Source organism: Salmo salar, chromosome 02, assembly GCF_965601325.2.
Source record: "Salmo salar chromosome 02, fSalSal1, whole genome shotgun sequence".
NCBI lineage: Eukaryota > Metazoa > Chordata > Actinopteri > Salmoniformes > Salmonidae > Salmo > Salmo salar.
The window spans coordinates 9,431,875-9,447,881 of NC_138292.1; the positions used below are offsets into that span (position 1 = coordinate 9,431,875).

At 45.7% G+C, this 16,007-nt stretch overlaps 1 protein-coding gene across 2 annotated transcripts in view; it reads right to left on the reverse strand.

Annotated features, from left to right (window-relative positions):
* Window positions 1–1,484: 1,484 nt before the first annotated feature.
* The window catches only part of LOC123727807 (oxysterol-binding protein-related protein 3), a 159,164-nt gene continuing 144,641 nt past the window's right edge, over window positions 1,485–16,007 (reverse strand). For both annotated transcript variants that reach the window (XM_082959615.1, XM_082959614.1), the window contains 5 exons: window positions 15,278–15,422; window positions 13,554–13,698; window positions 9,957–10,083; window positions 8,428–8,550; window positions 1,485–5,546 (listed from right to left, as the gene is read on the reverse strand). In XM_082959615.1, the coding sequence (XP_082815741.1) occupies window positions 5,450–5,546; window positions 8,428–8,550; window positions 9,957–10,083; window positions 13,554–13,698; window positions 15,278–15,422 (637 nt within the window). In that variant the 3' untranslated portion in view covers window positions 1,485–5,449. The remainder of the gene's footprint in view (window positions 5,547–8,427; window positions 8,551–9,956; window positions 10,084–13,553; window positions 13,699–15,277; window positions 15,423–16,007) is intronic.

The following is a 16,007-nucleotide window of genomic DNA, read 5'->3' on the forward strand; positions in this document are numbered from 1 at the left end:
CTCCATCGAACACCTTTGGGATGAATTGGAACGCCGACTGCAAGCCAGGCCTACAGTAATTGCCCAACAAAGTGCCCGACCTCACTAATGCTTTTGTGGAATGAGATGTTCGACGAGCAGGTGTCCACATACTTTTGGTCATGTTGTGTATCTCATATTATTTTATTGAATTTTTAAATCTTTTAAAAAATATAACATTTGTACAGTTCTCTATTAAAAATGTAGTTATTTGTCACATTTCACTGTGTAAAACCTAGCAATACTACTTATTCCTCTGAGACTGAGGTATATAGCGTTTTGCAACAAAACATGATTATTTGTTTTTCCCATTCTTGTCTTCAGATCCTCTCAAGCTCTGTCAGGTTGGATGGGGAGCGTCGCTGCACAGCTATTTTCAGGTTTCTCCAGAGATGTTCGATCGGGTTCAAGTCCGGGCTCTTGTCCCGAAGCCACACCTGCGTTGTCTTGGCTGTGTGCTTACTCTCGTGGTCCTGTTGGAAGGTGAACCTTCTCCCCAGTCTGAGGTCCTGAGTGCTCTGGAGCAGGTTTTCATCAAGGATCTCTCTGTACTTTGCTCTGTTCATCTTTCCCTCGATCCTGACTAGTCTCCCAGTCCCTGCCGCTAAAAAACATCCCCACAGCATGATGCTGCCACCACCATGCTTCACTGTAGGGATGGTACCAGGTTTCCTCCAGACGTGACACTTGGCATTCAGGCCAAAGAGTTCAATCTTGGTTTCATCAGACCAGAGAATCTTGTTTCTCATGGTCAGAGTCCTTTGGGTGCGTTTTGGCAAACTCCAAGCGGGCTGTCAGGTGCCTTTTACTAAGGAGTGACTTCCGTCTGGCCACTCTACCATAAAGGCCTGATTGGTGGAGTGCTGCAGAGATGGTTGTCCTTCTGGAAGTTCTCCCATCTCCACATAGGAACTCTGGAGCTCTGTCAGAGTGACCATCGGGTTCTTGGTCACCTCCCTGACCAAGGCCCTTCTCCTCTGATTGCTCAGTTTGGCCGGGTGGCCAGCTCTAGGAAGTCTTGGTGGTTCCAAACTTCTTCCATTTAAGAATGATGAAGGTCACTGTGTTCTTGGGGAAATTCAATGCTGCAGAAATGTTTTGGTACCCTTCCCCAGATCTGTGCCTCGACACAATCCTGACAATTCCTTCGACCTCAAGGCTTGGTTTTTGCTCTGACATGCACTGTCAACTGTGGGACCTTATATAGACAGGTGTGTGCCTTTCCAAATCATGTCCAATCAATTGAACTTACCACAGGTGGACTCCAATCAAGTTGTAGAAACATCTCAAGGATGATCAATGTAAACAGGATACAGGATGCAACTGAGCTCAATTTCGTGTCTCATAGCCAAGGGTCTGAATACTTATGTAAATTAGGTAAGAGAATACAATGTTACCAGTGTTTGACATGGGGGAGGGGCCAGTAGCTTTATGATCAAACTTGATCAATATAGAAGCAACGGTCATTTTTCATACTTTGGTCATCAATACTTTAATCTGGTTTCCTTCAAATATCATCCAATTTCATGAAAAACATGATTTTGACTGTTCATGACCTTTAAACAATAAAAGCTAAATCACCAACATTTCTGAAAATGGATATATAGCATTTTAGAATGAAACTTCAAAAACATACTTCATTCTTTAAAGAATTCCTCCTCACACAAACACACGTGCCCTTCTGAAACATTTCAGTTTGTTTTTAAACAGAAATTAGAGTAAAATGCAATATAGTTCACCCAGTAAGGCATTAGACAGGTGCAGAATAAATATTTGACATGTACACCTTCTCAATGGTGTTACAAGTACCATGGAATCTCATCTCAGAGGTAGAAAACCGCATGTGTTAAGACAGTGTTGTACAGTCAACAGCTGTGCTAATGTAGACTAGTAGCTAAGTTAGCGAGGAGCGGCAATACAAAATGGGAAGGATTATTTTACAGTCTTTGCAGAACCAACAAGGCTAGTAATTCATTCTTTAGTACCTTGTTGAAATATACAGTATTTCTTATGTGTTCAATTCTGCACGATGAGACACTACAGGTGGAAAAACAGGACACAATTTTTGCATAAGAGTCCCTGCATTCGAAGGGTATGCTATATAAAGACGCTACATTAATACACTACTCGGATAAATGTTGTCTATTAAGGCAATAAACTGGATAAACTCTCAAATGAAAAAATGAAAACAACAATGAATTATAAAGCAGCAACATGCATGGGGGGGATAATGGATAGTAGATGGACAGGTAAATGATGGATAGTAGATGGACAGGTGAATGATGGACAGTAGATGGACAGGTATATGATGGGTAGTAGATGGACATGTGAATGATGGATAGTAGATGGACATGTGAATGATGGGTAGTAGATGGACAGGTGAATGATGGATAGTAGATGGACATGTGAATGATGGATAGTAGATGGACAGGTGAATGATGGATAGTAGATGGACAGGTGAATGATGGGTAGTAGATGGACAGGTGAATGATGGGTAGTAGATGGACATGTGAATGATGGATAGTAGATGGACAGGTGAATGATGGATAGTAGATGGACAGGTGAATGATGGGTAGTAGATGGACATGTGAATGATGGGTAGTAGATGGACAGGTGAATGATGGACAGTAGATGGACAGGTGAATGATGGGTAGTAGATGGACAGGTGAATGATGGATAGTAGATGGACAGGTGAATGATGGGTAGTAGATGGACATGTGTATGATGGGTAGTAGATGGACAGGTGAATGATGGACAGTAGATGGACAGGTATATGATGGGTAATAGATGGACATGTGAATGATGGGTAGTAGATGGACATGTGAATGATGGATAGTAGATGGACAGGTGATTGATGGATAGTAGATGGACAGGTGAATGATGGATAGTAGATGGACATGTGAATGATGGGTAGTAGATGGACAGGTGATTGATGGATAGTAGATGGACAGGTGATTGATGGGTAGTAGATGGACATGTGAATGATGGATAGTAGATGGACAGGTGAATGATGGATAGTAGATGGACATGTGAATGATGGGTAGTAGATGGACAGGTGAATGATGGATAGTAGATGGACAGGTGAATGATGGATAGTAGATGGACATGTGATTGATGGGTAGTAGATGGACATGTGAATGATGGATAGTAGATGGACAGGTGAATGATGGATAGTAGATGGACATGTGAATGATGGATAGCAGGTGGACATGTGCAAGAGGGTAAGTCCCAAATGGCACCCTATTCCCTTTAGCGTATGATGCACTACTTGGGCCCATTGGGCTCTGGTCAAAAGCAGTGCACTATGTAGGGAATAGGGTGCCATTTGAGGCGTAACCAATGAGACGGACAGAGCAGCAGGACTCCAGCCCCCAGAGCCAGCCTGGGTCACAGTACAGACAGGAAGTCCAAGCATGGTCGTGTTCATAAGTGCACACCGTAGCAAAACGTTTTGCAACTGAAAACAAAAAAATTAAGTTTCTTATTGGACTGGAAGTTCAGGTAGTTCCCTCCGTTGCAGTCTGTTTTCTTCCGTTTGGTGCCTTATGAACGCACAAGCGTTTCTTATTGGACAAGCTCAGGTAGTCCCTCCCTGTTTCAGTCCTGTGCCTAATAAACATGACCCAGGTGTGTGACCAGTGGCCACAGAAGTCACACTAAGGTCACCACAACACTGGACAGTCCAGGTGGTGATAGTCTGGTCCCCCTCCTCAGGTCACCACAACACAGGACAGTCCAGGTGGTGATAGTCTGGTCCCCTCCTCAGGTCACCACAACACTGGACAGTCCAGGTGGTGATAGTCTGGTCCCCTCCTCAGGTCACCACAACACAGGACAGTCCAGGTGGTGATAGTCTGGTCCCCTCCTCAGGTCACCACAACACAGGACAGTCCAGGTGGTGATAGTCTGGTTCCCTCCTCAGGTCACCACAACACAGGACAGTCCAGGTGGTGATAGTCTGGTTCCCTCCTCAGGTCACCACAACACAGGACAGTCCAGGTGGTGATAGTCTGGTCCCCTCCTCAGGTCACCACAACACAGGACAGTCCAGGTGGTGATAGTCTGGTTCCCTCCTCAGGTCACCACAACACAGGACAGTCCAGGTGGTGATAGTCTGGTTCCCTCCTCAGGTCACCACAACACAGGACAGTCCAGGTGGTGATAGTCTGGTCCCCTCCTCAGGTCACCACAACACAGGACAGTCCAGGTGGTGATAGTCTGGTTCCCTCCTCAGGTCACCACAACACAGGACAGTCCAGGTGGTGATAGTCTGGTCCCCTCCTCAGGTCACCACAACACAGGACAGTCCAGGTGGTGATAGTCTGGTCCCCTCCTCAGGTCACCACAACACAGGACAGTCCAGGTGGTGATAGTCTGGTTCCCTCCTCAGGTCACCACAACACAGGACAGTCCAGGTGGTGATAGTCGGGTTCCCTCCTCAGGTCACCACAACACAGGACAGTCCAGGTGGTGATAGTCTGGTCCCCTCCTCAGGTCACCACAACACAGGACAGTCCAGGTGGTGATAGTCTGGTTCCCTCCTCAGGTCACCACAACACAGGACAGTCCAGGTGGTGATAGTCTGGTTCCCTCCTCAGGTCACCACAACACAGGACAGTCCAGGTGGTGATAGTCTGGTTCCCTCCTCAGGTCACCACAACACAGGACAGTCCAGGTGGTGATAGCCTGGTTCCCTCCTCAGGTCACCACAACACAGGACAGTCCAGGTGGTGATAGTCTGGTTCCCTCCTCAGGTCACCACAACACAGGACAGTCCAGGTGGTGATAGTCTGGTCCCCTCCTCAGGTCACCACAACACAGGACAGTCCAGGTGGTGATAGTCTGGTCCCCTCCTCAGGTCACCACAACACAGGACAGTCCAGGTGGTGATAGTCTGGTCCCCTCCTCAGGTCACCACAACACAGGACAGTCCAGGTGGTGATAGTCTGGTCCCCTCCTCAGGTCACCACAACACAGGACAGTCCAGGTGGTGATAGTCTGGTCCCCTCCTCAGGTCACCACAACACAGGACAGTCCAGGTGGTGATAGTCTGGTTCCCTCCTCAGGTCACCACAACACAGGACAGTCCAGGTGGTGATAGTCTGGTTCCCTCCTCAGGTCACCACAACACAGGACAGTCCAGGTGGTGATAGTCTGGTCCCCTCCTCAGGTCACCACAACACAGGACAGTCCAGGTGGTGATAGTCTGGTTCCCTCCTCAGGTCACCACAACACAGGACAGTCCAGGTGGTGATAGCCTGGTTCCCTCCTCAGGTCACCACAACACAGGACAGTCCAGGTGGTGATAGTCTGGTTCCCTCCTCAGGTCACCACAACACAGGACAGTCCAGGTGGTGATAGTCTGGTTCCCTCCTCAGGTCACCACAACACAGGACAGTCCAGGTGGTGATAGCCTGGTTCCCTCCTCAGGTCACCACAACACAGGACAGTCCAGGTGGGCAAAGCCTGGATCGCTCCTCAGGTCCCAGTAAGTGTTGTTGCTAACCCAGGTGTCATCCTTTGATTTCCTGTGGACAACAGAAAGACATATTCTTTACCTGAACTGAATAATGAAATACCTTCTAAAAAGAATCAACAACAAAAAGATCATGATGCAAAACACAGCCTCATCATTATCATCAGCCTCATCATTATCATCAGCCTCATCATTATCATCAGCCTCATCAATATCATCAGCCTCATCATTATCATCAGCCTCATCAATATCATCAGCCTCATCATTATCATCAGCCTCATCAATATCATCAGCCTCATCATTATCATCAGCCTCATCATTATCATCAGCCTCATCATTATCATCAGCCTCATCATTATCATCAGCCTCATCAATATCATCAGCCTCATCATTATCATCAGCCTCATCAATATCATCAGCCTCATCATTATCATCAGCCTCATCATTATCATCAGCCTCATCATTATCATCAGCCTCATCATTATCATCAGCCTCATCAATATCATCAGCCTCATCATTATCATCAGCCTCATCAATATCATCAGCCTCATCAATATCATCAGCCTCATCATTATCATCAGCCTCATCATTATCATCAGCCTCATCATTATCATCAGCCTCATCATTATCATCAGCCTCATCATTATCATCAGCCTCATCAATATCATCAGCCTCATCATTATCATCAGCCTCATCATTATCATCAGCCTCATCTTCCTCATCAGCCTCATCATTATCATCAGCCTCATCTTCCTCATCAGCCTCATCGTCATCATCAGCCTCATCAGCCTCCTCACGTTTTTGCTTTTTATTATAAGTGCTCTATCTTGAAAACTTGACTGCTTACATTTTTGTGGATTGTATTAACAGTTGACTAATGAGCAAAATACTAAAATTAGACTGTTTTTGAACTATGCCTGCAACACTCACAAACCCGCCATCAGAATTGAATGGAAACTGAGAACCAGCTACTGAACATGGAGTAACCTAATGTTCCCCTGGACATGTTACATGTCTGGTGTGTCTGTTGTGGTACATGTACATCTATATAGGTACATCCGTATTGTGTTATAAACTGGCTGGTCCGAGCCCTGAATGCTGATTGGCTGAAAGCCGTGGTAAATGAGACCGTGTAACACGGGTATGACAAAACAATAATTTTTACTGTTGTAATTACATTTGTCACCAGTTTATAATAGCAATAAAGCACCTCGGGGGATTGTGGTATAAGGCCAATATACCACGTCTAAAGGCTGTATCCAGGCGCGTTGCGTCGTGCATAAGAACAGCCCATAGCCGTGGTATATTGGCCTTATACCACACTCTCTCCTGCCTTATTGCTTTAATAAACCCAGTGGGAATAAATGCAGGTGGAGTTTAGCTGTGGAGATGTATTAGAACAGGGCTGCCAACATTTTTTCCCAAGGGCCCCCTTTATAAGAAAAATAAAGTCTAGACCCAATGTTATTCCGCTACCAAATACGTTTTATTATTATAATTTATTTGAACCCTCAATTTAATTGAACGTATTCTCTTTTACAGAAAGGGCCCGATTCCCACCTGAGTTAAGCGTGAGTAAATGGAACGTAATTATCTGAACTTGAACTAAAACATGAGAATAGCGTGATGTTCACCTGCTATTGGTTTTGGGTGGAGATTGAATAAATGAAGGTGTGTCTACAGATACGGCGGATTCTGACAACTTTTACGTGCTAGGAAACTATGAATAAGGTCTAGCAAACCTACCGATTCCAAGTGGAAAAAGCATCAGATTACTTTTGTTTTCCAATCAAAAAAGAACCATTCTCCATGCACTGTAATTTACAACTTGATAAGAGCTATTGATTTAGAGCTAAGTAAACGAGTACTTGATAAGAGCTATTGATTTAGAGCTAGGTAAACGAGTACTTGATAAGAGCTATTGATTAGAGCTAGGTAAACGAGTACTTGATAAGAGCTATTGATTTAGAGCTAAGTAAACGAGTACTTGATAAGAGCTATTGATTTAGAGCTAGGTAAACGAGTACTTGATAAGAGCTATTGATTAGAGCTAGGTAAACGAGTACTTGATAAGAGCTATTGATTAGAGCTAGGTAAACGAGTACTTGATCAGAGCTATTGATTTAGAGCTAGGTAAACGAGTACTTGATAAGAGCTATTGATTTAGAGCTAGGTAAATGATTACTTGATAAGAGCTATTGATTTAGAGCTAGGTAAACGAGTACTTGATAAGAGCTATTGATTAGAGCTTGGTAAATGAGTAATCAGTTTGGATGAGGGGATTGTAAGTAGAAATTACACTTGTTTCAGATCTATTTGACATTATAATCACTGGAGACAAATGTGAAACCAGTCATATGGCAGCAAACTGAAACATTTCAACATATCAACTTACTCACAGACAACTCCACGAGAAAATCTGTTGGCCAGTAAATGGGATTACATTTATTCAGCGCGCACGCGCGCGGGAGGGGGGGGGCCCACCTGCAAAGCCCATTACGCACCTTCGTAAGGCAATACCAAGTACTGAGAAGTGCGTAGGAAAGGTGTGCGTAAGAAACGTGTAATTTCCAAAGTCGGAATCGGGCCCAAAGTGAATAGATCAATTGATAGCAACCGAATCGCACGTTGTATCAGATTACTTCCCAAGCAAAGATAACCCCATGTGCCTCAGTGTCTTCCTCTGGGAGTCTACCACTAGTTTCTAGCATCGCAGAGTTATGTGTCGTTATAGATCAGTTTATACAATTGCGCATTTGTAAAAAGAAATACTGTATATACTGTATAGTAAAAAAACAGATCCCTCAAATCAAGGAAGGTCCCACGACCCCTAGGTTGGGAAGCCCTGTACTAGAGTGCTCATCTCCTGTCTTTCAAATGGCTACTTCTGTGACAGTTTAGGCATCACCCTGTATCCAGCTCTAGGAGTTCACCTGAAGAATGTGGGTTGATGTGTCATGGTGTTTTCCTCCAGGACTCTGCGTCTGTCTCTCTGCTGCTGTTCTATCTTCTGTTTCTGTTCCTCTGCTGCCTCTACGTTGCCCTCCTCTAGCAGCCTGGTCACACACACACACACACACACACACACACACACACACACACACACACACACACACACAGGGACATTTGGATACACAATAAAGCAAACCCAACTATGTATGTTGTAATAATGGTCATTTGATGGGTGTAATACGAAACTGTATTACCAAATGCACATTTCTACATTGTTACGACCTGCTCGTTCCTACGTCTTGCTGGTGCCTACACCATGCTGGTCACTACACCATGTTGGTCTCTACACCATGCTGGTCTCTACACCATGCTGGTCCCTACACCATGCTGGTCCCTACACCATGCTGGTCTCTACACCATGCTGGTCTCTACACCATGCTGGTCTCTACACCATGCTGGTCCCTACACCATGCTGGTCTCTACACCATGCTGGTCCCTACACCATGCTGGTCTCTACACCATGCTGGTCTCTACACCATGCTGGTCACTACACCATGTTGGTCTCTACACCATGCTGGTCTCTACACCATGCTGGTCCCTACACCATGCTGGTCCCTACACCATGCTGGTCTCTACACCATGCTGGTCTCTACACCATGCTGGTCTCTACACCATGCTGGTCCCTACACCATGCTGGTCTCTACACCATGCTGGTCTCTACACCATGTTGGTCTCTACACCATGCTGGTCTCTACACCATGCTGGTCCCTACACCATGCTGGTCTCTACACCATGCTGGTCTCTACACCATGCTGGTCTCTACACCATGCTGGTCCCTACACCATGCTGGTCTCTACACCATGCTGGTCCCTACACCATGCTGGTCTCTACACCATGCTGGTCTCTACACCATGCTGGTCACTACACCATGTTGGTCTCTACACCATGCTGGTCTCTACACCATGCTGGTCCCTACACCATGCTGGTCCCTACACCATGCTGGTCTCTACACCATGCTGGTCTCTACACCATGCTGGTCTCTACACCATGCTGGTCCCTACACCATGCTGGTCTCTACACCATGCTGGTCTCTACACCATGCTGGTCTCTACACCATGCTGGTCTCTACACCATGCTGGTCCCTACACCATGCTGGTCTCTACACCATGCTGGTCCCTACACCATGCTGGTCCCTACACCATGCTGGTCTCTACACCATGCTGGTCTCTACACCATGCTGGTCTCTACACCATGCTGGTCCCTACGCCTTGCTGGTGCCTACACCATGCTGGTCCCTACACCATGCTGGTCTGTACACCATGCTGGTCTCTACACCATGCTGGTCTCTAAACCATGCTGGTTCCTACACCATGCTGGTCCCTACACCATGCTGGTCTCTACACCATGCTGGTCTCTACACCATGCTGGTCTCTACACCATGCTGGCCCCTACACCATGCTAAGACAATGGTGTGTTACTGTACAGTAGCACTCTTCTCTCTGTCTCTCACCTCTGGTCGAGCCGTAGCCGGGTGTCTGTGGGAGGCAGCAGCAGTTTCAGTGAAGGGTCCAGCTCATTGAGCTCCATAGCAAACTTAGTGAAGCCGTAGTACTGCTCGTGGTCAGCCGGCATGGCATCTGAGAACACACACGCAGACACACACACACACAGACACGCGCACACACACACACACACACACACACACACACACACACACACACACACACACACACACACACACACACACACACACACACACACACACACACACACACACAGACACACACACACACAGACACACACACACACAGACACACAGACACACACACAGACACACAGACACACACACACACACACACACACACGCAGACACAGACACACACACAGACACACACACAGACACACACAGAGACACACACACACGCAGACACACACACACAGACACACACACACACACAGACAGACACACACACCAGAGACAGTCTTTTACATCCCAGGGAGATGATTCTATAAACTACACGGTAAGGAATGCCTTTTATGTAATAAGGAACAGTGGTGTAAAGTACTTAAGTAAAAATACTTAAGTTGTTTTTTTGTGTATCTGTACTTTACTCTATTATTCATATTTTTGACAACTCTTACTTTTACTTCACTACATTCCTAAAGAAAATGATGTACTTTTTACTCCATACATTTTCCATTACACCCAAAAGTACTCGTTACATTTTGAATGCTTAGCAGGACAGAAAATGGTCTAATTCAAGCACTTATCAAGAGAACATCCCTGGTCATCCCTACTGTCTCTGATCTGGAGGACTCACTAAACAGAGAACATCCCTGGTCATCCCTACTGCCTCTGATCTGGAGGACTCACTAAACAGAGAACATCTCTGGTCATCCCTACTGCATCTGATCTGGTAGACTCAGTAGAAAGGGAACATCCCTGGTCATCCCTACTGCCTCTGATCTGGAGGACTCACTAAACAGAGAACATCCCTGGTCATCCCTACTGCCTCTGATCTGGAGGACTCACTAAACAGAGAACATCTCTGGTCATCCCTACTGCCTCTGATCTGACGGACTCACTAAACAGAGAACATCCCTGGTCATCCCTACTGCCTCTGATCTGGAGGACTCACTAAACAGAGAACATCCCTGGTCATCCCTACTGCCTCTGATCTGGCGGACTCACTAACCAGAGAACATCTCTGGTCATCCCTACAGCCTCTGATCTGACAGACTCACTAAACAGAGAACATCCCTGGTCATCCCTACTGCCTCTGATCTGGCGGACTCACTAACCAGAGAACATCCCTGGTCATCCCTACTGCCTCTGATCTGGCAGACTCACTAACCAGAGAACATCCCTGGTCATCCCTACTGCCTCTGATCTGGAGGACTCACTAAACAGAGAACATCCCTGGTCATCCCTACTGCCTCTGATCTGACGGACTCACTAACCAGAGAACATCCCTGGTCATCCCTACTGCCTCTGATCTGATGGACTGACTAAACAGAGAACATCCCTGGTCATCCCTACTGCCTCTGATCTGGCGGACTCACTAAACAGAGAACATCCCTGGTCATCCCTACTGCCTCTGATCTGGAGGACTCACTAAACAGAGAACATCCCTGGTAATCCCTACTGCCTCTGATCTGGAGGACTCACTAAACAGAGAACATCCCTGTTCATCCCTACTGCCTCTGATCTGGAGGACTCACTAAACAGAGAACATCTCTGGTCATCCCTACTGCCTCTGATCTGGAGGACTCACTAAACAGAGAACATCTCTGGTCATCCCTACTGCCTCTGATCTGGAGGACTCACTAACCAGAGAACATCTCTGGTCATCCCTACTGCCTCTGATCTGGAGGACTCACTAAACACAAATGCTTTGTTTTTAGATCATGTCTAAAAAACGTGTTTTGCTTTGTCAAGATATAGACACAAGGGGTCTGCACTGTATCTACTAGTAGAAATCAAGATATAGACACAAGGGGTCTGCACTGTATCTACTAGTAGAAATCAAGATATAGACACAAGGGGTCTGCACTGTATCTACTAGTAGAGATCAAGATATAGACACAAGGGGTCTGCACTGTATCTACTAGTAGAGATCAAGATATAGACACAAGGGGTCTGCACTGTATCTACTAGTAGAGATCAAGATATAGACACAAGGGGTCTGCACTGTATCTACTAGTAGAAATCAAGATATAGACACAAGGGGTCTGCACTGTATCTACTAGTAGAGATCAAGATATAGACACAAGGGGTCTGCACTGTATCTACTAGTAGAGATCAAGATATAGACACAAGGGGTCTGCACTGTATCTACTAGTAGAGATCAAGATATAGACACAAGGGGTCTGCACTGTATCTACTAGTAGAAATCAAGATATAGACACAAGGGGTCTGCACTGTATCTACTAGTAGAGATCAAGATATAGACACAAGGGGTCTGCACTGTATCTACTAGTAGAGATCAAGATATAGACACAAGGGGTCTGCACTGTATCTACTAGTAGAGATCAAGATATAGACACAAGGGGTCTGCACTGTATCTACTAGTAGAGATCAAGATATAGACACAAGGGGTCTGCACTGTATCTACTAGTAGAGATCAAGATATAGACACAAGGGGTCTGCACTGTATCTACTAGTAGAGATCAAGATATAGACACAAGGGGTCTGCACTGTATCTACTAGTAGAGATCAAGATATAGACACAAGGGGTCTGCACTGTATCTACTAGTAGAAATCAAGATAAAGAGATCATTTAAAAATCAACTGTACGGATAAGAAAAGTATGGATAGTTCCAACCGATGTTTACATGGGCTAAACACGTAAAGCCCTGATCTATAGCATGTGTAGGTCAAGACACTGGGCTCAGAATAACAGGTTCAGTCTGGGCTAAACACGTAAAGCCCTGATCTATAGCATGTGTAGGTCAAGACACTGGGCTCAGTATAACAGGTTCAGTCTGGGCTAAACACGTAAAGCCCTGATCTATAGCATGTGTAGGTCAAGACACTGGGCTCAGAATAACAGGTTCAGTCTGGGCTAAACACGTAAAGCCCTGATCTATAGCATGTGTAGGTCAAGACACTGGGCTCAGTATAACAGGTTCAGTCTGGGCTAAACACGTAAAGCCCTGATCTATAGCATGTGTAGGTCAAGACACTGGGCTCAGTATAACAGGTTCAGTCTGGGCTAAACACGTAAAGCCCTGATCTATAGCATGTGTAGGTCAAGACACTGGGCTCAGTATAACAGGTTCAGTCTGGGCTAAACACGTAAAGCCCTGATCTATAGCATGTGTAGGTCAAGACACTGGGCTCAGTATAACAGGTTCAGTCTGGGCTAAACACGTAAAGCCTTGATCTATAGCATGTGTAGGTCAAGACACTGGGCTCAGTATAACAGGTTCAGTCTGGGCTAAACACGTAAAGCCCTGATCTATAGCATGTGTAGGTCAAGACACTGGGCTCAGTATAACAGGTTCAGTCTGGGCTAAACACGTAAAGCCCTGATCTATAGCATGTGTAGGTCAAGACACTGGGCTCAGTATAACAGGTTCAGTCTATTATTACAATCATACATACTGGCTCTCCAGATGCAGGTGGCAGAGGGTGGGTCTCCACAGTACACCCCCTCGTTCCACTTCCCAAACAGTCTGTGGATGACCTTCCCCTTGTGGTCTGTGATGGTGCCCTCCACCTCGTTAACACTCGAGTTCCAGTACTTTGCCTGTACACAGGGAGGAATGCATAACATTATTATTGAATATCAAGCCCTGGCCAAAAGTATTACAGTACACACTAAGAAAAAAAGATGCTATCTAGAACCGTAAAGGGTTCTTCGCCTGTCCCCATAGGAGAACCCTTTTTAGTTCCATGTAGAACCCTTTCCACAGAGGGTTTTACATAGAACCCAAAAGGGTTCAACCTGGAACCAAAAAGGGTTCAACCTGGAACCAAAAAGGGTTCTACCTGGACCAAAAAGGATTCTACCTGGACCAAAAAGGGTTCTCTTATGGGGAAAGCTGAAGGGACCCTTTGGACCCCTTTTTCTAAGAGTGTATAGGGAATAGGGTTCCATTGGGGACAGGCCCTAAATGACTCTTATTTAATAGTTCTCAGGTTTAGTTTGTCTGTCACTCTGATCTATGAGTCACTGTGGGTAAGAAGAGTCATAATAGATCTTTATTTTCATCTTCATATATCAGCCAGTAGATGGCAGTGTTGAGTTATCTGTGTTCAAACGCAACATGCTGAACCAGTAGAGAACAGTAGTTTACAATGAGAACCATTGAGGAGATGAGGGGACAGGAGAAGAGAGGAGAGGAGAGAGGAGAGAGAAAAGAGGAGAGACGAGAGGGGTGAGAGGAGAGAGATGAGAGGACAGGGGAGAGGGGAGAGGGGAAAGAGGAGTGGGGAGAGGAGAGGGGGTAGAGATGAGAGAGGAGAGATGAGAGGGGAGAGTGGAGAGGAGAGGACAGCACAGTAGAGGACAGGACAGGAGAGGACAGGGTAGAGGACAGGACAGGACAGTAGAGGACAGGAGAGGGGAGGGGGGAGAGGAGAGAGGAAAGGAGAGGAAAGAGGACAGGACAGGACAGAAGAGGGGAGGGGGGAGAGGAGAGAGGAAAGGAGAGGAAAGAGGACAGGACAGGACAGGAGAGGTTATATTGTATAATGAGCTCCTACATGTCTTGACCTGGCATCCTTCTACACTGCTGTAGACCTTTCAACTCCTCAGAGACTAACACCAATTACCTGTCAGCTTTGGAATGGGCTGTACGAAGTTCAACTTCAAACCGCAGAGATGCATGGAGTTGTTGTTCATTCAGGGGAAAGGCCATGCACAGGGTGTGTGTGTGTGTGTGTGTGTGTGTGTGTGTGTGTGTGTGTGTGTGTGTGTGTGTGTGTGTGTGTGTGTGTGTGTGTGTGTGTGTGTGTGTGTGTGTGTGTGTGTGTGTGTGTGTGTGTGTGTGTGTGTGTGTGTGTGTGTGTAACACAGTTTTGACTAATTTAAGCTTTAAACAACCCTTTCCCCAACCCGAATCACGTATAAAAAAGCATTTCCACTCAGCTTCCAGCTTTCCAGTGTCCACTTATAAAGAAGCATTTCCACTCAGCTTCCAGCTTTCCAGTGTCCACTTATAAAGAAGCATTTCCACTCAGCTTCCAGCTTTCCAGTGTCCACTTAGACTGGAGAATAGCTGAATATCTCACAAACCCAAATACTGACTGCTCTAAATATCAGGTTAAACAGGTGGAATATTCCCTCCGGTTTATACACACATGTACTCCCCCCTGTCTCTCACCTTGATGAAGGTGACCTTACACTGGCAGATATCAGTGCTGGTGTTCCTGATGGAGATCTCTCCGTAGTGTTCTATCCAGCGCTGCCCACTCAGGATGTTGTGGATACAGGACGTTACCTTGTTCCACTCATAGTGGTCTCCAAACCTGCAGGACGGGGAGAGGGCATGTCACAATATGTTTGTGTTTCAGTGTGTGTGTGTGTATATATGTGTGTATATATGTGTGTATATATATATATATGTGTGTGTGTGTGTGTGTGTGTGTGTGTGTGTGTGTGTGTGTGTGTGTGTGTGTGTGTGTGTGTGTGTGTGTATATATATATATGTGTGTGTGTGTGTGTGTGTGTGTGTATATATATATATATATGTGTGTGTGTGTGTGTGTGCGCGCGCGCATGAGATAAGACGCAGGTCAGTGTATAAAACAACAAAAGTACCTTTAAAAGAATTAAATCCGTCTATTGTCAGTCTATTGTCAGTCTATCTATCAGTCTATCATCAGTCTATTATCAGTGTATCTATCAGTCTATTATCAGTCTATTATCAGTGTATCTATCAGTCTATTATCAGTCTATTGTCAGTCTATTGTCAGTCTATCTATCAGTCTATCATCAGTCTATTATCAGTGTATCTATCAGTCTATTATCAGTCTATTGTCAGTCTATTGTCAGTCTATCTATCAGTCTATCATCAGTCTATTATCAGTGTATCTATCAGTCTATTATCAGTC